The sequence below is a fragment of the Bombus flavifrons genome, chromosome 5, assembly GCF_040668555.2.
Source record: "Bombus flavifrons isolate JBK064 chromosome 5, iyBomFlav1_principal, whole genome shotgun sequence".
In the NCBI taxonomy this organism is placed as follows: Eukaryota; Metazoa; Arthropoda; class Insecta; order Hymenoptera; family Apidae; genus Bombus; species Bombus flavifrons.
The window spans coordinates 16,974,100-16,995,753 of NC_138446.1; the positions used below are offsets into that span (position 1 = coordinate 16,974,100).

The following is a 21,654-nucleotide window of genomic DNA, read 5'->3' on the forward strand; positions in this document are numbered from 1 at the left end:
CGAAATTTTAAAAATTAATTATTTTGGAATTTTATGTTTTACAATGAAATTTAAATTTTTATCTAATTGTTAAAGTAGATTAAATGTACAATGTTGAAGATCGATATTGAAAAAATGCGAGAATGTACTTATTTAAGATATCCAAAATACATAATAAAATGTATCTTGTATGTATCTTACTTTTAAATAATTTTAATTTAGTTTAACTATATTTGTTTAAAAAATTACTATGTTTAAAAATACATAACTTATTTGGTTTAATACATAAATAACAATTTTGAACACTTATAATAATTGTAATAAAAAAATTGTATTAATCATTTTATTTTACTATATTAAAATATGCACTGTTTATGTTAAATATATATCATATTCAGAAAATTTCTGAGATTTTGTTTCTGGCCACTAAATCTTGCATATAATACGTTTTCGAAGAATTGCGATAGAAAACAAGATTTTATAGAATAATATACAGTCTTTACTTTTAAATTTGCTTTATACCTTATTTATCTGCGAGCTTAATATTTATTAAGATAAATCATGTATAAATAAATTGCTTTTTTAAAGCAGCTTAATTAATATTTAAATTAAATTATATTTAACAAATTTTCAATTTATATAATTATCGTTTTTCTTGCTTAAAGAAACAATCGATATCCGCTGCTACCTGCTCCTGTATTTCGAGATCGGTCGTGTGTTTTAAGCACTAGTAGGTAGCAATTACGGAGATGTAAAACATTTAAACAGATACACTTTATCATAATTCTCATCTGCATCCTTACTCCCTAGTAATTATTTTAAGTATGTATTTCATTTTTGTTGTTTCAATCGACCAGAATTGATATAACCATACAAGTATGATTTTTGATACGAAAGAAAATTGTTACTAAAGCTGAAATAAAAATGAACATGGCGCTTGCTGAACATTGATAGTTTGGTACATCGCTCTTAATCTTTTCGGTACGCTATAAATACCGTGGAAAAATCCGAAAAGTTAGAGTGTCGCATTCAAACTTTAAATTACAGAATGATTAAACAAAACGATTAGTATTTCAGCGCCCTGCTAAGATGTGTAAAGATCAATATAAAAAATAATATTTTATTTAATCCTTAGGGACGAAATTAGGAATTGTATTTTGAGTAATGAAAAAATGTTCTAGACTATGTTGCAATGTTCTTAACGTTTTCCATTATTATAATTAACAGCTCGCAATGGTGCTTTAAACGTTGATGCAGACTGTTGTTGAAACTGATATGCTAGAGGATGAATTTTAAAGCCATATAACCTGTAAAAATATTATTTTACGTAATTTTAACAAAATTATATATTTGCTATTAAAATTCAAACAAATTTTTGTACACATTTGCAAAAATGTTTTAAAATAGAAATCAGTTTTATTTCAACTTACCTAGGTACAAATTGATTTGTTGGACGTTTAGGTCTATATTCTGGATGAACCATAAAAAGCATGTGAGGAAACCCTGTTCCAAAATATGCTCCATCAGTATGATGATGTCGAGAGCTTTTGGGTGTATAAACATCCATACACTTTGGACAATAACTTTTAACCATTGCTTCTCCAGGGACATCACTAAGACCCAGAGGCAACATAGGTTGGGATTCACAATATACACGTGGGCAATGACCAAAGTCTCCAGCTTGATATTTTTCAATCATTTGAGCAATGCCACGATTAGTGAGAATGTAACGTGCATGAATTAGTCCATAAAGAAGCTCTGATGCTTGTTCAATTAATTCAGACTGATTTGGATGGCCATCCAATTCATCATCTACAGGATAGAAACAAGCTTAAAAGTACTTTGATATTTTCTGGCATGGTGTAAATAATATATTTACCAGGTTCAAGATCAAGTATCATATCTAATGCTTGCCTATAATGTGGTACTTGCTCATTTAATCCAGTTAAATTAAACTTGTCCTGAATATAGTCCTCGTCGACCTATAAGAAGATTGTATTAACAATTCTATATAATATAAAATATAATTGCTAAATCATTGAATTTTGAAATGTAAATATTATCAAATATTGTACAAAAACAAAAATTTATACGGAATTGTGATACAGACATGGAATTTGTTTTGAACAATCAACAACTTCAAAACTTTTAACCTCAAAAATGTGAACTGGGTCAAGATATATACAATTGAAATGAAATATTATGGCAAAAAAAGTACTTACCTCACAAAAAAATTCATTGCCTCTAAGATTGCAAAACCACGAAATCCAGGATACCTCCTCAGAACTGCTCATTTTCCTATGAATAAAAAAAATGAAAGAAATATTTTTCCTATCAGCCTACGAAGTAGAAGAGATCACCGCGTTAAAAGAGCGCAGGATTCGTATATAATGCGTAAAGATACGTGCGCAAAAAAGTTCTCAGATCTCCGTATATTATCCACACGTACATACGACGTCAGTACTTAGTGCACGCCTGGCAATTGGTTAGAAAGGCGCCAACGAAAGGCTAGGTATGGGGAGATCAGGGTGAGGGGAGCAAATGGAGTTTTCACTTTACTAGGCAAGATGCTCGACGTTACAGCCTATCCGGCGGTTCACCTACGTTTCCGTGGTCATTGCTGCTTCGTCAACTGATTTTCAAACACGATGTACAGTCCGACACGGCCAGGAAGCACATTACTCGAGAAAAAACCTTGTAGGACGAATGAAAACCCAAAAATAAACAGTCTTTACGGCTTACCTTTTGGTGCTTTGATTAGCCACGCTTGCTCGTCCCAACGATGTAGATAGCGCTGCCGTACTTTATTCTATCCGCCACCTTCCGGCTTCTTTTTAGAAATTCTTCTTTTATTTAAACCTTTCTAATTAGAACCTTACGTTTTATATAAAGATACTGAAATTTTACTACCTGTTGAATGAACGTTAATATTTATAATAAGTATTTTAGTCAAATTTTTATATTTTCATAAACAATTTTTTCTCTACTTCATTGACCAATGAACGATCAATGTATTTCCAATACACTACTTCAGCCGTAAATTTCCTACGCTTTATTTAACTGACACTCAATTAAATAGAATATAGGCGTTCAACCACGCCATTTTTCTGCTCTTCCTTTGGTTCCGATAAGAACTTTGTCCACAATCAAAAAAATTTAAAACCGATACGCATATTATATTAGTATCACGTGACCTGTTTCCTAGCAACTTTAACAACATAAAATTAATAAACTCACTAGATCTAATATTTTTATATTGCAATTGTATCTCACATTTGATATAGATAGTTATTTATATTCTGTTTATATATACATATATGAATGTCTATTACTACATTCAAAATTTTATAGTATATTTTGTATATGTATTCTTAATACGATATTGGGTGTAACTTGATATTATTTGTGATAAACATACAATTAAAATGACAAATGCAATTGTAATTGCGTATAAGCTAAGAGTACTATAACTGCTTATAGAATTTAAGCTGTATTATCTGTAAATAATATACAATTGAGTCATTACTGAACAATTAGGTAAAGCTAGGTGCTATTTAGAATGTAGAGGGCAATTATATTTATAATTCTTATCAGTTTGAATAATTTTCTTAAAATTCACTACATGTTAGAAGAGAATAAGATTAATTACAGTACGTATAACCTCATAATTATGTTTTTCAATCATCCTATTAAGTACTAATTTACTTGTAGATGAATATGTGGTTTTGGTTTGGAAACAATTTAGGCAACTTTCTTTTACCGAAGTATAATGTTATTACAACTTCCAGTTTCTTCTGCACCTGCTTAGGTTTATTTGCACTTGCAATATTATACGAGGGTATGAAAGTTTTACAAATTAAATTACATCAAAGTACTTCAACCCTTATACAAAATCAAAGCCCAACAATATCAGAGAATTCTTGTTTACTGTCTAAAATATCTTCAAGATCTATTAGAAAACATGTTTCTTTACATTGGTATTATATTTTATAAATTATTAAATTATAGAAGCAGATTAATATTACCATAAGTTACTGTTATATATTGTTCTACTAGTATGCAGTGGTCTACGTGGAGTTTTCAAGTATTTCATTGGTTTGTACATACCTTTCTTGGTTATCTTTTAATGTTAGCTATTATGACATATAATGTATACATAAATATTGCTATTGTACTGGGAGGAGGTCTTGGATATTGGATATTTGGCCTAAAACTTATAGAACTGAATGTGGAACGATTTTTTGAAAAACGTACTCTGTTAGATTGTGATAAGGAATGTGCTGGTAAGTTTTAATTGTTCTTGAAAATATTAAAAGTCTCATAACATTTATAACTATTTTTAGATAACATAGTACATTGCCAGGGAGATGAATTAACAGTCCCTGTTATTGCTGAACAGTTTGTAACAGAAGCTACTGTTGAGGTTCATATGCCAGAAGATGCTTGACAACACTAAAAATAGTAGGTTATTGTTTACTAATATGTAAAATATTCTATTTTATACATATTATATATATTTCAATTAATCATTCAATAACATTTAAACTGAACTTACATGTTAATTCTCATTTAATAAAAATATATTTCTTTTTTATGTTATAGTTCAGTATTTTCTTCTTGCTCAAATAATTGTCGATAACAATTAGTACTACCATCCAAGAAATGGTCATATGGATTTTTTGCATTAATATGCACTCCACAAAGCCAGCAGAAAGAGGCCTGACAATAATTGCATGTCATTTTGTTGCATCCTCCAATTTTTTCAGTTATAGTTCCACAATTTGGGCACGCCTTGGCATTTTTCTGTAAACAATATTATTACATTATAAAACTGCTACAAATATAAATAGTTTACTATTGTTAAAACTTAATATATACTTTTAGATATATTTGTGTTAAATGTTCTTCTGCTATTCTTTGTATCTGTTTCCTACCATATTTTGCTACTAATTGTTTTCTTTCATGTTTACTACAATTTTGATACTCTTCAATAAGTTTTAGTCTGCTATTTGAAGACATTTCGCACGGTTCAACCCCATGATATACCTTAAAATATACATTCAAGTAGTATGCATTTATTATATTGTACTTATCCTTTTTATATTACAAAATCGTATACCTTATAACAATAAGTACAAAATGTATAGTCACATTTGCTACAAATTCCTAATGTATCATCATAAGTTTTTATAGATGGACATTGACATGAAATTCTCGGACAAAAGATTATGTCTTTCATATTATTCAATGTCACACGTAGTAAAGCTTTTTCATATTGTGAAAATAATTCTGGACAAAGTCTTTTAACTTCATTAGTTGTAATATCAAGATTGCAGCTTAAATGAGGACAAGTAATTCCAGTTACATTATCTTCCTTAATTTTTATAATAATATATTCCTGTATACAATTTTTACAATATATGTGTCCACAATTTTTGAGCTTTATACACTCTCGTCCACAAAATTTATCAAAACATATAATACAGTCAAAGTAATTATTTTGAAATTTAATCTCTTTTATATATTCATTATAACTTAGTAAAAATTGTAATGGATCACAAGATAAATTACTGTATATAGCTCTAATATCATTTTGAAATATTGGATTTGGCTTACGATATGTCATATACATAAATGAAATATCTAATGTGTCTTTAATGTTTAAGAATTGGAGGATATCATTCCTTAGAAATTCGAACCACAAAAACAATATTTCTTGACCTCTATTTTCCAGCCATATCTCATCTAATTTCTGACAAATAAAAGATATTTGCCAAGGTGAAAGCCAAGAACAAATAATACGAAAATTTGGCGACCTTTCAGTAGGATAATCAACATTCAGTTCCAAGTGCACTTTAATAGGTGGCAAATATTTGATAAAATAAGGATGAACTGAGTGAGAATTTTGTTCATCAACATTTTCGAGTTTTAATAAATCGCCACTCATATTAATAAATACATTATAGTAGCAGTGTATTATATTATTTTTGCAATAAGAAAATTCATTATTGCTATAAATACTTGAAATTGCTAAGACTTCGTCTTCTTGTCGTTTTTGGTTATCAATTATGCACCTTGACATTTTCAAAGCTTTATGAATTACTTGATACTTGTAGTTTTTATCAAATTTTTCGTTTTAAACTTGAATACATTCACCAATAAAGGAAACTAGAAGTCAACAACCTCCTCCTTCACAAGCACGTGTACAAATAGCTAAGAAAACAGATGAAACTATAGAGTGTATAGAATAGGAGCTCAAGTACAGTGAGTAACCAAAATATTCGAACGGCGTGATTTGAATGGGAAAAGATCGAAAACAAGTAAGCCTAAACAAGAAGTTATTGCGAAATTAAGAGTATGTTAAATTAAGAACGCATAAAGAAAGAAAGAAAATCGGATAAAGAAATCACGTCTCTTCTAAACTACAGTAATAATAAAAAGTGAAATAATAAAAAAGTACAACGATAACAACTATTGCAAATAAATCATCTCTTCTATAGACTGTGTAATCTATGAAATAGAAAACTTAGGGACTATTACCTATCTTCATATTGGCGCGTAATTATGAAATAATATTTAGTGTTTCTACGCATACACATATAAGCAATAGTTTTTACATTCACAAATAATTATATATAATTAATGTGCAAATAATTATTCAGCAAAATATTATCACAAACTTTTATAGAAGGATCAAATGTTTTAGTAAGAATTATCACATATCATGATGATGATGACTTATCATCATGACAATCATTTTGCAATCCATATTACAGTTCCGTTTTCAGAAAAATATATGTACGGTTGAGGGAAAAATATATGTAAGTTGTTTAACTGTTTTCATTCAATATAGGTATAAAGAATTAAAATTTACGAGACAATGAAGATAGCATAGTGTAATTAATTCTATATTAATATGTTTCTGTTTTTTTAAATCTATCAAATTACTATAATATAAGATTAGTAAATTAGAATTATAAATTACGATAATATAAGATTAATAAATTAAATATTCATGAATAAAAAATAATAAAGTATACATTGTATAAAATTCAAAAGGATAGAGATACTGCATAATAGCAAAACGATATACGCACAACTGAGATTAAATTGGGCCACGAGAAGTAAACAGGTTAGGTTGAAATTTAACCGTTGAATATTCTATGAGACAGGAATTAATTTAAAATAAATAAAGACTTATCGTACAGGAATAAAATGGTAGAGGTAGAAGCAAAGCATATTCTTCACAGTGGCATTTTTCATCCTGTTTTACGACAATGGCAATCACCAAATGTAGAGATTACGGTTAATGCTCTCATGTATCCTATCTTCATCACGTAAGTGAAATTCATATCTACCGCTTTTATTCATTTACGTATATATGGTAAGTATGTCTATTTATGCTTATTGCTTGTAGATTTTTTATGAAATATGTTAATATTTGCATTTTAAAATAACAGATGGGAAGTAATAAGTGAAAAGAGGGGTCAAATGTTTCTTGAGGTCAATTTGATGTTATTTGAAAATAATTTTTTGCTTCTTATATAAGTGTATAACAAGTAACATTATATTAATTTTAAAAAACATACATAATTGTGCTTTCTCAAAATTTGTACAGAGATATGAAGCAAGAAAACTTTAATGTCTAATTAAGAATTTTATATAACGTTTCATTTTGTATATAGAAGGTGCATATTTACAGGGATGAACAAGATGCTAAAGATCCCATTGCTAGCATGCCAGGTGTTTATCGGTATGGCATTAATCATTTGCGAAAAACGTTACAGCCATTGGTTTCAAAAGGCTTACAGTCAATATTATTATTTGGTGTATCAAAACACTTGAAGAAGGTAATCTTTTACATAAAGGATCTAAGTAAAGTAATTAAACAACAATATCTTTAATAGGATCATATTGGAAGTAATGCAGATAGTGCACAGAATCCCATTATTCAAGCTGTACCATTAATAAGAAAATGGTTTCCAAATCTACTAATAGCATGCGATGTATGCTTATGCTCGTATACTATCCATGGCCATTGTGGAGTTTTAAATGAAGATGGGAGTATAAACAATAAAGCCAGTATTGAGCGAATTTCTGAAGTTGCACTTGCATATGCAAAAGCTGGTAAGATTGTTGTTTTTTTCAAATATATATAAATGATGTTATTTATTATCCATTTGCTTACAAAGGAGCTCAAATTGTGGCACCTTCTGATATGATGGATGGAAGGATAAGTGCAATAAAAAAGAAACTAGCATTAGTTGGATTAATGAATAAAGTTGCAATCTTATCTTATGCTGTGAAATTTGCATCAGGATTTTATGGACCTTTTAGAGATGCTTCACAATCTGCACCTAAGTTTGGAGATAGAAAATGTTATCAATTACCTCCAGGAAGTAACGGATTAGCTGCTAGAGCGGCTGTTAGCTTTTATCTTTTCTAAACTTTTAATTTTCTATTAATTTCTAAATATTAGTAAATACATATTTTCCTTTAGGCTAGAGACGTTTCTGAGGGAGCTGATATGCTTATAGTCAAACCAGGTTTACCTTACTTGGATGTTGTTAGACATACAAAAGATGCACATCCAGAGTATCCAATGTTTGTGTATCAGGTTTCAGGAGAATATGCAATGCTTTATCATGGTGCTCAAAATGGTGCAATAAATTTAGAGAATGTTTTAAAAGAAGTTCTTTTATCAATGAGAAGAGCAGGTGCTGATTGTATTATAACATATTTTACGCCATTAATTTTAGATATGTTACAACCAAAAAGTAAATATTAATATCAGTAATTATGTAATTAAATGTTTGAGGACATTGATGCAAGATTAAATATACATGACATATGATATTAATATTTGGTGTGGTAAATAAAGTAAATATATTTATACATTCTTTTGTTCATTATTTCGTAAAATTGATATAAAACGATGTAACGTCGACTGAATGTTCCAATGATGATAGAAGAAAAAAAAATGATGTACATAGTTAATTGATGTAAAATAGAAGTCCTGTTACCGTTACATTCCTTTACGTTGCAGTAGACACATAAAACGTCGAAACGATTGTTCGTCAAAACAAAGAATACAGAAAGGAGTCTTCTTTTTGTTTAGATATTCAGGTTATCATATCAAAGGATTATTTTTCCAATTAATGATGCCTTTAATATGTACATATGTCTCTCTTATAATATCTATACGTAATAAATCTTTTTAAAAATATCTAATAAATGTAAATGATAAATCGACGAATAAATGTAGAATGTATAAATACATTTATATGGACATTTTATGTAGAGAATAATTAGAATGTAATTAAATATCTGTCCATAAAAAAACAATAAAGATCTTTATATATAACAGTTCTAAGTATACGAATATTTTCTTAATATATGATATGACAACGAGTGAATGAATATGGTTTTCGCGTGTTACATGAATTTCTCTTAGCATTGATTCCTCCAATCATAAGAGTACTCGAAATTTCCAGAAGTACGGTACCGTTGTGACGTGGGCCTATCGATAGCAGCCAACTGTATGTAGTTCAACCAACCAACACGCGCCTTTCCTTTAGTACGGATGCTTTGAGACCAATCAACGTAGGCCACGACGTATTCAGCTTGTTAATATCCCGGTACTGAGATAGGCCTGTAGTCAGTCATTCCTGGTTATTCGTGTTGTTCGGTAATTTTGTGCTGAGAATAATCAAGTTTTTTTACTTACAAAAAGAAGAAAGAGGCGCACGTATATTTAATCTGGTAAGTAGCAAATATAGCCAAATATTATTTAAATAAATATAAATATTAATAAATCGAGAACGGTGTTACGTTTAAAGCTTCATAGAACCCTAAGAACACTTCATTATCTGCCACGTCTTGTTATAAAATATTGCAGTTTATTTTTTTATATTTTATTCTAAGTAAAAGAATTCCTTCACAAATTTCTTTAAAACGCATAAAGTATTATTACATCGTTAACTTCAATTCCTAACAGAATGTAAAAGAACGTATTTTAAATGTCTTATAATTATAATGTACCATACAATAGCTAGCGGAATATGTTTGCCGAAATGAAACATTATACGAATTAATGATTTTACTCATGATCTATTATTCTTGTTAACTACATTTACAAATAATGATGCAATATTACCTAATATTGCTTAAATTTTTATATAGTGCTTACTTTTTTATTGCATTAATTTTATGCGATAATTTTTTATACTTTATACGTCGGTGCTAGAATTTTCTATGTACCAACAATTCATGTCCTTTGTCATATTATTTAATAATTAAACGCAAACTTGCAAGGTTATATCAAAATACTACATATTAAATAATTTATGCATTTAAAGAGTACAAATTTCAGGAATTGTATATTTCTTTTACAGAAGAGCATTTATATGAAGAAACATGAAGGGAGTTAAAGCTCTATTTTTCCTAGGCTTAGTAACTTTTGTTTTTACAAAAGAAGAGAAACAGAAGGAAGATATTGGGACTGTCATTGGAATTGACTTAGGCACAACATATTCTTGGTAATTAAGTTTAAATAACATTTAATAGTGACATATGTATATATAGATGTTTAATGGAAAGGTTTATTGAGGAATGAATTATTTCAGTGTTGGAGTTTATAAAAATGGAAGGGCAGAGATTATAGCCAATGATCAAGGAAACAGAATTACACCTTCCTATGTGGCATTTACTGCTGATGGTGAACGTTTAATTGGAGATGCTGCAAAGAACCAACTGACCACAAATCCTGAGAATACAGTTTTTGATGCCAAACGATTAATTGGTAGAGAATGGTCAGATCCTACTGTACAGCGTGATATCAAGTTCTTTCCATTTAAAGTAATTGAAAAAAATAGCAAGCCACATATAAGAATGGCAATTAATGGTGAGGAAAAAGTGTTCGCACCTGAAGAAATCTCTGCCATGGTACTTGGTAAAATGAAGGAGACAGCAGAAGCATACTTGGGCAAAAAAGTTACTCATGCTGTTGTTACTGTACCAGCTTATTTTAATGATGCCCAGAGACAGGTAAATATGAAATATGTAGTTTAGAGAACAAATTATTAGGATATTAGTGATTAAATATGTATTAAAATAGGTACTGAACTAGTACTATAAGTAAATAAGTGATTATTTTTATTTAGGCTACTAAAGATGCAGGTACTATTTCTGGACTTGTCGTTATGAGAATCATCAATGAACCTACAGCTGCTGCAATTGCTTATGGTTTGGATAAGAAAGATGGAGAAAAGAACGTGTTAGTTTTTGACTTGGGTGGTGGTACCTTCGACGTCAGTTTGCTTACAATTGATAATGGAGTGTTTGAGGTTGTTGCAACAAACGGTGACACTCATTTAGGTGGTGAGGACTTTGATCAACGTGTAATGGATCACTTTACCAAACTGTATAAGAAGAAAAAAGGCAAAGATATTCGCAAGGATAGTAGAGCTTTACAAAAATTGCGTCGCGAAGTTGAGAAAGCTAAAAGAGCACTCAGTGTTAGCCACCAAGTATGTTCCACTATAATTTGCTCGAAAATGATTTAGTAATATCTATGAATAATATTTGTATAACTTATATCTTTATCCTGTCATAGGTGAGGATCGAAATTGAATCATTCTTCGAAGGTGAAGACTTCTCCGAGACCTTAACGCGTGCCAAATTTGAGGAGTTGAACATGGATCTTTTCCGTAGTACCTTGAAACCTGTACAAAAAGTCCTAGAAGATTCCGACATGAATAAGAAAGATGTAGATGAAATTGTACTCGTTGGAGGTTCCACTAGAATTCCCAAAGTTCAACAATTAGTTAAAGAATTCTTTGGCGGCAAAGAGCCGTCACGGGGTATTAATCCTGACGAGGCCGTCGCGTATGGTGCTGCTGTGCAAGCTGGTGTCCTTTCTGGAGAGCAAGATACAGATGCTATTGTACTTCTAGATGTCAACCCACTTACTATGGGTATTGAAACTGTTGGAGGTGTGATGACTAAACTCATTCCAAGGTAAGAAAATATTCGCTATCTTTCATGTTTATATTTATGTTTATGTATATAAATAATTTTATTTGTTTGCATAATTTTATTGTTTGTATAAAAAATGTATTTTTTATTTGTTTACAGGAATACCGTTATTCCGACCAAGAAATCGCAAATCTTTTCTACTGCGTCTGATAATCAACATACAGTAACTATCCAAGTATACGAAGGTGAACGTCCAATGACAAAAGACAACCATCTTCTGGGTAAATTCGATCTTACTGGCATCCCACCAGCACCAAGGGGTATACCACAAATTGAAGTTACCTTTGAAATCGATGCTAATGGTATTCTACAAGTATCTGCTGAGGACAAGGGAACTGGAAATCGGGAAAAGATTGTTATTACCAATGACCAAAACCGTCTTACTCCCGATGACATAGAAAGGATGATAAAGGATGCCGAGAAATTTGCTGATGACGACAAAAAATTAAAAGAACGAGTAGAAGCACGCAATGAACTCGAATCTTATGCATATTCTTTGAAAAATCAATTAGCTGATAAGGAGAAACTTGGCTCAAAAGTTAGCGATTCCGACAAGGCCAAAATGGAGGAAGCTATCGAAGAAAAAATTAAATGGTTAGAAGAGAATCCAGATACTGATCCAGAAGAATATAAGAAACAAAAGAAAGAACTTACGGATATTGTTCAGCCCATTATTGCCAAATTGTATCAGGGTGCAGGTGGTGGAGTTCCACCAACCGGAGGAGATGAAGAAGATCTGAAAGATGAGCTTTAACTAAAATATGATCAGTACTTGTATTCGTCCTAATTTAGACTGAATTAATACAGTCTCATGCAAATGTTGCAGAGATTAATACGTCGTTGATATGTCGAGTATAAAAGACTGATCGACGAACGTTTGTTATCCATTAAGTTACATCAGAAGTAAACAATACATGACTGTGGAGATCAATCTATGTATTGTACTATAGCGTATTTGTCATAACAGTCATGATTTTAATCTTCTCGATAAAAGAACATATATCTAATTGAAGGAATTTTATTACCGAGAGTAGCTTCACTAGTTTCCACTAAAAATACTGCGCGTTAATTTATTTTAATTAATTGTTTTGTATGTTTCATTACATATAATGGAATAAGCAGTTGTGTAATTCGCGTTACAGGTTTTGCAATGTGCTGTGTGAGGACAGAGTGAATGTGCAAGCGTGTATGACTTGCGCCTATTACTGCCTGTAGATAAACTATATCGTACTATGTACAATATAGCTGTTCTGTGTGAATGAATGTCATATGTATCAGTATCACGGAAATAAACATTTTTTCAGTAAATTACAATAAAAGTACTCTTTTCAGTTATAATATACTAGATATCTGAAAAGAAATAATATATAGAAATAGATTTGGAACAAATTTTATTTGAAGATATGATTTAATATTATAACAAAAACAATTGAAAATTCACAGATAGGATTAATTTTCTATAGTTTTAAATACCTATTGTGTTTAATCGAAATATAATATTAACAGATGTAATAATAGTAGTATAATATACTCTTTTGTATAATTTTTTAATATTTTTGCTTATTGAAGCAATTCAGTCACTAAATACTTTTTTCACATACAGATTTAGGTACAAAAATAACGTCGAAATCCCGTAACAACCATTTTCTGTAGACGAATCTTCTGTGGTAAATTTCCTATGACTTTTTTTTACAGTATAGATTTTGGTTTTATAATTTAGAAAAGTAACTATATTAGATACAAGATTAAAAAGTAATAATACTATTGTCGATCAACGAACGCAATTACACAAAATAAAGGACGTCATATCTCGCATAATAATTGATTAGCACAAAAACATATTATCGTACATTAGCGATGTTTTTTCTTCTACGAATACAATAGACATAGATCGAAATGAGTAAAACCATTTATGAATGCAATAGATATCGAAATGAATAATAAATAATTGATAACTATACATATTAAGAATACTTAAAATGAATGTCTACTTTGCAAGTTTAGAGTACTTTTTCCTTTAATAAAAACAGTAAGGCCGAAAAGTAGGCATTTTCGGAGGCATAATTAGTGCAACCCAATTGTGAATCCGTCGATATATTCAAAATATATACGAGGTATTTTTTAATTCTTTTTGTACAATCGTAACATTCAACAGTTTTTTTTTGGCATTGCTTAAAAAGGTTTATATGTGATAGATGGTGAACACTTTTCTCACGGATCATCGGAGGGTAGTACACTAAAAATGCAGGTACAATAAGTTTTTCTCCTCTTTTTTGAATCTCATTAATCCTAAGGAACGTGTCATTACAATTATGTATAAGTCGAGACTCCGATAATTAATCAACAGTATGTTCGTGTGTAAAATATTTATATGAATATATATTCATGAAATGAATAATTTGTGCTTCCTGATGAAAATTAAATATCTCAGATCGAAAAACCAGATCATTTCTTATAAGGAAGCTAACTTTTTTCTTTGAACTTGCTTTATCTTTTTATGCATTACGTACATTATTCATTACGAAATGTAAAATTTTTATTTCTCCTTTTTTTCTTACGGTAAATATTCTTTTTTCTTCTTAACTAGCATGAACACATTGAATATGTTGTTTTTCATATTTCCATAGGTAAAACAGTACAACCTGAACTCTTGTGTGGACTTTAAAAGAAAAGCGCACGTGTACAGTATCTTTCCAGGTGGATCTGTTTTTGCATTGCGGTAGTTTTTATGTTTTTCTTTTTTTTTTTTCTTTTTAACATTCCGTTTTTAACATCGGACGTATTCTTACGATAGACAATGAACATGCCTAATTTAAGCTATACGATCGAAAAGAAATTTTCTTCATAATTTCATCGAAAGCATTAAAAAATCTAAAAGTATATACTTTCTTTATGATTAATGATTACAATATTGATAATCATTACGTTTTAATACCATTGCCAAGTCAATCAAAGATCGTAAAATATAATATGCAATAAAAATGGCAGTTGTAAAATGACAGTGATATAATACATAATTAATGATTATTTTAAAATTTATATGTTTCTCTTCGATCGTTAAATAAAAACATGTATGTTAAACTACTTTGCATGATGTAAACGAATAAAATAAGCTACAAGTATAGATGTAGCATATATTCTATTACTCTTAATGAGTAAATAATAACTAGATGCGCGACTATTAAAATATTTTTTCGTCTATCTTTCGTAATGTTTTTTATGAAAAAAATTAATTTCCTCCCTTTTATGAGACGACAAAATTTAACACTTAGCCAACCGAATGGAGAGATCTCCCCACATTAAAGTAAATCGCTACACGGTCGATCGGGGATCTCCCATTTAGACCTTAGGAACGCGTTTTTCTTTTATTATTATCAGTTATTGTTTACATGGAATTGTTTCCAAGTAATTGGACTTTTTCAGCTTTTATAAAGTACAGTATATAATAAAATACACCAATTTAGTGGTGTTGACTTGTTCGAGCACGATGAGAAACGTATAGTTCGGTGTGGCACGCGCGGTTGACTAAGTGTTAATACTTTATATAAATAATCTTCCAAATGCAATATAAAACTTCATAAATGTCTATTACCAAAAATTTATCTAAAAATATTATTTTCTAATAACTTATAATTTTTAGATAGTCCTCTAAGGCGTCGCGCAACTAAGGCTGAAGATTACAGAATGAACTTCATTCGGAAAAATTTAACTTCTCATACAATAATTATTTTCGGTATTACAAACATAATTCTGTTTAAATCTTACTTTTTCTCTTTGAAGAAACTATAATGTTCTTATACTTTGCAGATTTATATGTATTAAAATTAATAATATGTAATTAACGTCGATCTATGAATTACCAAGTAGGCTGGAAAGAACACGTGAATATTTAAGCACTTAATTTAAATGTTTGTCAGACCTGAGAATCCATCCACGCTGTACTTTTTAGCAACATTTCTTAAGAAGAGTTTGCTTCTCGCTTTGGAAATCAAAGGATCCCACGAGGGTAATTCAAGGATCGAAATAGAAGCAGAGGTATCTCTCGATACTGCCACATTTTTTTTAACAAAAACTGATGTGCTAATAGATATAGATACTAATCAACAAATGAAGCAGATACATGGTGCGCCTCTGGTTACATTTACTTACTTTTTCACCTAGTTTGAACAATAACAATGTACTCTGTATCACAGTATTATATTAGTAGTGTATTTAGTATTTGTCGCATTTACTTTGGATATGGCAAATATGAAATAACAGTAAAATTATACTAATGTAAATCTATATTCTTTGGGGCTAAATGCATATCACAGTGGGAAAATTTTCAACATTTCTATCTTTTTTTTTTAAATTCTTATTGGAATTTCCAGAAGCACACCAGTCTTCAATAATGTATCATCTTAAAAATCACGTTACATCTATATATCTTATTAAAGATATTGCAGAAAGCTTTACCGCCAACCAGTGGAAATAAGCAGGCAATATTAAAGTAAAAGTATCTTTTACCATTAGTTAAAAATGCACCTTAGGTTATTTAAGATACTTATTTTGTATCTAATATGCAGTCTTATCCTAATTTTTTTAGCTGTGCAACTAATTTTATCAAATGGAAAGCGATAAATTAGTAAACATGTACCTGTTTTCTAAATGATACAAGATGGCCCATGCCGTTTCAAACATTTTCATTTATCTAATCAAGTGGTTGATCACAGGTGTATCACATTCATTTACTTGTCAATTATTAATTCATTTATCATTGTATCGTTCTTTTAAATAAATATTTACAAAATTTGTTGGATCACTCTCTAAAGACAAATAAAATCACTATCAAAAGTTACACAGCTCACCCTAAACACTAAAAACATGCAGTAATTATTTAGTAATGTTTAGTAATGTGTTAGTATTAACATGATATAATTATAGGATTAGCAGTTAGAAATGAAAAATAATTAAGTGCCGAATCGTTCTTCCTTTCATCATATAAAACCTAACCCCTTAATCTACAACGTCGTGGTAGACTCAAAGTACGTCCTTCGGGCCAAACATGAAGAACACGTGCGAGAACCGTGGTACGTCCTTCGGGCAACATGCGACAAACTCTTTTTTTTCTTGATTGCATTCGGAACTTAAATCGTAGGGAAAGGGGTTAAAAAAACAAAGGAGAAATGTACATTAAACGTATAAGTATAGTTTTGTACTAAAATGATTGATGTGAATTGTCAATATTAATATTTCAGTACAGAAAGAATTCGTTTAGACTAAATAATTTTTTCGGCATTCTAAGATAAATTGTTTTTACATTCTATTTAAATGTGTCCTTTTGAATAGTCAAACATTATCATTTATTAATAATCTCCTTCGTTTTAATAGCAGAATTTCAATAAACGAAAAAGTTTAAACCTCATTTACCAGTTTTTGTGGTACTTACAAATATGCAAAAGTTGCACGTTGATAGTGATTTTAAGTTTAATTTCAATTATTTTATATGCTCAACTAGTGCATGCTCTGACTACCGTATAAGTATCAGACTAGCAACATTTATAGATTATTGGAAACTATTTTACGAGTCTGATTTGTAGTAATCTAACTATTTTGAAGTATTTCTTAATCGATGGACTCATAAAAATTATTTTAGACTTATCTGTTTAAACATCGAATTAATGTCATTTTCAAAGCGTAATAATTGATTAGTTAGTACTGCTTGCCAAAGAAGAAATTGTTACGCATGCAGTGACTAAAATAGAGATTTTGCAAAAGCCTGTATAACTACAGGAACACTAGCATCAAAGCCGTTAATTGTCAAAACATTCTTGTCACTCTTCTGCTTGCGATAAGTCGACGAAGAGCACACAGCACAATTTATTAATCTGAAAAGAATTAAATAATGTACAATATGTTCATATGATAATTTCTGCGAAAAAATAATTTAGAAAGACATACTTTGTATTCGTAAGTTTGAGTTTTGTTTTATATGCCTCAAGAGCTTTTTCGGATGTATCAAACTTCTCAAATATTTGATCTACAATGTTAATAAATACGTCGTATTTATAGTTTTGGTGAGCAGCCCATGATATTGGTTTAGCCAAATTTATGTTTCCACCAGGCATTTGTTGTAATCTTTTCATAGCTTGACCAAAAGAAGCTGTTTTATCAATGTTCATAACATGAATTCCAAGATTCTTAAACGTGACAATGGTGACGCTCTTCTCACTACGAAGAAGTGCAAGTGCAATCATGCACGCTGCTTCTGCACCATTCACATTACCGCTACGCCAAGTATTTGTTTCCAACATTGCTTTATTCGTATTGATCGTCACCATATAACGTAAACCAGTTGGTTGAATATGCTAGATAAAAATAATTAATATAGTAAATAAATACATATATAAATGCTTTATGAGCATTTTTTATTTATACTTACAAAGAAGGAAATATTCAACATTTTGTAAAGGGCATCAATGATTTTAGAATTTGGTTTAGACAGAGCTGGTGATGGTTTATCAATTTGTTCTTTGATTTTTCTCTTTTCGTACGTTAATGGTCTTCAAAAGTTACATATTAGATAATATTAATAAAATATAGAAAAGGAAGACACACTGGAAATTATTTTATTTTACGACTTACTTTCCAGAATTTTCATAATTTCTTATTGTAACTAATACTAAAGCTGGATGAACCTTATCTCGGGCAATATTTTCTTCATTAGTGATTTGATCTATTATTTTGGAAACTGTTGGCGAGGTTGGTTTCAGTAATTTAAGATTGTGTATTCTTTGTAGATTGGTTAAAAGCATGACTAAATTCATCGATGGTATTAGTGCATTCCAAACCTACATATTATTCATAATTATAAACCAAGTGTATCTTATTTTCTAAAGAATTTTAGTTGTCTTTTAGTCATACCTCTTTAGATTTCAGCAAGTGTCCGGGTACATGATCTAATGTTAGTTTGTACATCTCCAAAAGACCTGCTGCTCGTACTTCATCCGTACAGTGTTTGAAGTCTTCGACATGTTCAATATAATCTAAAATTTCTTTAAGTGTGGGATCTTCTGCACAGTATTTTTTCACTTCTTCTAAACCATGTATTACATATCTAAGGACCATTCCACCCCCTATTTAGCAGCGTACTGTTTAGTTAAAATTATGTTTACTTATATATGATTAATAAATATTAAATAAATTAGACAAATACCAGGATTAAGAGGTACAGGATGAGACAATTTTATAATATCTTTATGCTTCCAACCATATCTGCCTTTATATCTTGTAACACACTTTGCTAATTCCATTGGTGTTTTTGATAAATACCAGTTATTTACAGCTTTTCTTAAACCTTGACCCCATCCATGTTTTGAACTACCAGTTGCATCAAGTTCTTTTTTTTTACTTATTTGAGAAGCAAATTTTATGAACAAAATGAAATGCTGTGGTGATATACAAATTTTGTTTAAAACTGTATATGCTGCATGACGTAAACTTTCACTTTTCATCTGTCTACAGCAAACAGCAAGAGCAAATACCAATGTTTCTGGATTAGGGACAAGATTACTTTCAAATGCCTGTAAAAGATAAAATGTTTTAAATCGTTATCATAAATTAATTATATATAATTGATATTAATATTTATCATGAGATCTTACCTTTGTGATGATTTCAATTGGTAATAATTGCTTCTCTGTATTTTCAGCTAATTCTTCAATAGACAGGACATTTTTAGCCAAAAAATAATCATGAACAAACCAGTTTCCAGGTTGATAATCAGGATATTCTTTACCAACATAAAGAAATTGTGATAATCGTACTTCAGGATCATTTGGATCCAAATCTACCGCCATTTCTTACACAATACTATAAAGAATAATTTATAAATTTAGAGAGTATGTAAAATAAGAATTTTTTTTTATTTTATTTATACAAAAGCTTTCTTTAGTTATACAGTTAGAATTTATTCCTGTATATTTAGTTACGTAACAATAATCCATTAACAAAATATAGAGAAACATATATATAATTGACAATTAGCAATAACAGTATATTTTTAAAAAATCTATGTTCAAGTAACTTTATTAAAATGTATTAGAAATGTAATTTTGAATACCATATATTTACAACTTTATTTAATCATGTATGTTTGTAAGCGTGTATATGTATGAACGATCTTTTTAACTTTGACTCAAGTATTAGTAATTGTTTATAAGAAAATTGTAAAAGGAGCTAATTTTCATACACACACAGTGTATAATAGGACATAGTAACAGGTATCACTGAATGACCTGATAAGGTAACATAAAAATACGGGATATGCCATTACAATAGTGCATGCTTGGCTTCATAAATCATAGAGGTACAATACTTGTACGGTTGCAAAAAATTTGATAAACTTTTAAATGTCATTATGTACATTCAACCCTTATTACCTTGTGTTAATCGAAAGAGTAACAACCGAAAACACAACCATACAGTACGACGTTTTATGACGTACAAGAATGTACTGACGGAAGAAGTTATATGGTCAGAGTAGAACCTGGGTCAAGTGCAAAGCACGAAAGCTCATTGACCCTCAGAAAACAGTAAATATGTTAACGAAATAGAATTTTTTATATAATAAAAAACAAGATTCTTCTTCTAAACATTTTGTCTACTATATGCATTTGATTTTTTCTTTATCAAAATTTGATGAATTTTTAAGTATTTTTCAAAAGATCTCTTTTACCGTAATATACGAGACAATAGTGAATATTCGTTGCATGCGCACGCATTAAATTTTTCTTTAGTTACTAGTTTTTAAAATTATAGGTTTAAGATAGTTAAATAAAAAAGAAAAATGAAAATGTTTTCATACATTTCTCATTCATTTCTTTTCAACATTTTGATTTTATTTTTAATTTGTTAAATGATACCTAAGAGGAAATTTCCTCTTTGATGATACCTTATTATAGCACTATATTATAACTTGTGATCAAGGTTCTAAATAATTACATATTTTGTTTTCTTTTTAATGATATGTGGTTTTTATAATGTATGAAATATTGTTGATTCATTATTTTGTTAACAATTTTTTTAGTAAATATTACAATTATTTAAAATAAAATAGTAATTTTATTATGCTCGTACAATATTATAATAGTTTGCAATTATATATAAAACAATATAAAATTTTAAAGAATAATGAAGTTTAAATACTGGGAGATATGGATAAGAAGTTGATTTCATTTTTTGAACACTATCTAGTCAGATCTGATATTTAAAAGTCATCACTGTTTTAAGTTGGTATTTGATTTGTTGGCATTTTGAAGCTCAACTAGTAATACTTGATAATGCCAAAGAGAAAATGAGGGTTTTGACGGAGGTTCACGATTGTTCTAAATGTCCCAAGGTACAGGTGCTGCACCACGCGGCCAAGTGCTGAAGGAGTTCCAACGAAACGAGGTATACCCGCTATGGTTCCACGCTATAAGAGCCCATGCAAATGACAAAATCGCAAAATAATTACAATTAATTGCCTAAGAAAAAGAAATTAATTGTTTTAGAGAAATAAAGAAAATCTTCCTTCTCAAATGATAATGGATCAGTAGAGTGATGCAATAATTTCAATATATTATTCATTGTGGTGGAACTAAATAGGTTTTTGTATAT

General features: G+C 29.7%; 6 protein-coding genes across 15 annotated transcripts; 3 read left to right on the forward strand and 3 right to left on the reverse strand.

The window, feature by feature from the left end:
* Window positions 1-575: 575 nt before the first annotated feature.
* On the reverse strand, window positions 576-3,139 carry CkIIbeta (casein kinase II subunit beta). Of its 7 annotated transcripts, XM_069113370.1 has the most exons (6): window positions 2,890-3,139; window positions 2,722-2,809; window positions 2,202-2,277; window positions 1,859-1,961; window positions 1,410-1,809; window positions 576-1,286 (listed from the first exon to the last, which is right to left on the reverse strand). In XM_069113370.1, exons 3-6 carry the CDS (start codon window positions 2,271-2,273, stop codon window positions 1,178-1,180), a joined length of 684 nt encoding a protein of 227 aa, XP_068969471.1. In that variant the 5' UTR covers window positions 2,274-2,277; window positions 2,722-2,809; window positions 2,890-3,139; the 3' UTR covers window positions 576-1,177. The 7 variants fall into 7 exon arrangements, with proteins under 7 accessions (XP_068969471.1, XP_068969469.1, XP_068969474.1 ...); XM_069113368.1 differs by having other exon boundaries at window positions 2,722-3,139; XM_069113373.1 differs by lacking the exon at window positions 2,890-3,139 and having other exon boundaries at window positions 1,410-1,791; window positions 2,722-2,778.
* Window positions 3,140-3,239: 100 nt separating this feature from the next.
* Window positions 3,240-4,866, forward strand: LOC138180015 (protein SLC31A2). Of its 2 annotated transcripts, XM_069113375.1 has the most exons (6): window positions 3,240-3,629; window positions 3,691-3,817; window positions 4,036-4,074; window positions 4,164-4,262; window positions 4,323-4,440; window positions 4,582-4,866. In XM_069113375.1, exons 2-5 carry the CDS (start codon window positions 3,691-3,693, stop codon window positions 4,424-4,426), a joined length of 369 nt encoding a protein of 122 aa, XP_068969476.1. In that variant the 5' UTR covers window positions 3,240-3,629; the 3' UTR covers window positions 4,427-4,440; window positions 4,582-4,866. The 2 variants fall into 2 exon arrangements, with proteins under 2 accessions (XP_068969476.1, XP_068969475.1); XM_069113374.1 differs by having other exon boundaries at window positions 3,246-3,629; window positions 3,691-3,956; window positions 4,036-4,262.
* On the reverse strand, window positions 4,471-6,185 carry LOC138180012 (E3 ubiquitin-protein ligase RNF14-like). Its single transcript, XM_069113362.1, has 3 exons — window positions 5,099-6,185; window positions 4,858-5,025; window positions 4,471-4,782 (listed from the first exon to the last, which is right to left on the reverse strand). The coding sequence occupies exons 1-3, from the start codon at window positions 6,059-6,061 to the stop codon at window positions 4,576-4,578; spliced, it is 1,338 nt and encodes a 445-aa protein (XP_068969463.1). The 5' UTR covers window positions 6,062-6,185; the 3' UTR covers window positions 4,471-4,575.
* Window positions 6,186-6,645: 460 nt separating this feature from the next.
* Window positions 6,646-8,874, forward strand: Pbgs (Porphobilinogen synthase). Of its 2 annotated transcripts, XM_069113450.1 has the most exons (7): window positions 6,646-6,800; window positions 7,039-7,111; window positions 7,188-7,316; window positions 7,682-7,829; window positions 7,887-8,106; window positions 8,172-8,404; window positions 8,480-8,874. In XM_069113450.1, exons 3-7 carry the CDS (start codon window positions 7,195-7,197, stop codon window positions 8,765-8,767), a joined length of 1,011 nt encoding a protein of 336 aa, XP_068969551.1. In that variant the 5' UTR covers window positions 6,646-6,800; window positions 7,039-7,111; window positions 7,188-7,194; the 3' UTR covers window positions 8,768-8,874. The 2 variants fall into 2 exon arrangements, with proteins under 2 accessions (XP_068969551.1, XP_068969550.1); XM_069113449.1 differs by lacking the exon at window positions 7,039-7,111 and having other exon boundaries at window positions 6,776-6,800.
* A 709-nt stretch (window positions 8,875-9,583) lies between these two features.
* On the forward strand, window positions 9,584-13,334 carry Hsc70-3 (heat shock protein 70 cognate 3). Its single transcript, XM_069113433.1, has 6 exons — window positions 9,584-9,741; window positions 10,374-10,517; window positions 10,605-11,025; window positions 11,142-11,507; window positions 11,594-11,997; window positions 12,115-13,334. Exons 2-6 carry the CDS (start codon window positions 10,396-10,398, stop codon window positions 12,767-12,769), a joined length of 1,968 nt encoding a protein of 655 aa, XP_068969534.1. The 5' UTR covers window positions 9,584-9,741; window positions 10,374-10,395; the 3' UTR covers window positions 12,770-13,334.
* A 1,412-nt stretch (window positions 13,335-14,746) lies between these two features.
* Window positions 14,747-20,722, reverse strand: LOC138180025 (RNA-binding protein RO60). 2 transcript variants are annotated; one of them, XM_069113434.1, is made up of 8 exons: window positions 20,436-20,722; window positions 19,659-19,866; window positions 19,211-19,577; window positions 18,919-19,130; window positions 18,640-18,845; window positions 18,437-18,557; window positions 17,956-18,362; window positions 14,747-17,882 (listed from the first exon to the last, which is right to left on the reverse strand). In XM_069113434.1, exons 2-8 carry the CDS (start codon window positions 19,851-19,853, stop codon window positions 17,750-17,752), a joined length of 1,641 nt encoding a protein of 546 aa, XP_068969535.1. In that variant the 5' UTR covers window positions 19,854-19,866; window positions 20,436-20,722; the 3' UTR covers window positions 14,747-17,749. The 2 variants fall into 2 exon arrangements, with proteins under 2 accessions (XP_068969535.1, XP_068969536.1); XM_069113435.1 differs by lacking the exon at window positions 20,436-20,722 and adding an exon at window positions 20,117-20,398.
* Window positions 20,723-21,654: the final 932 nt, after the last annotated feature.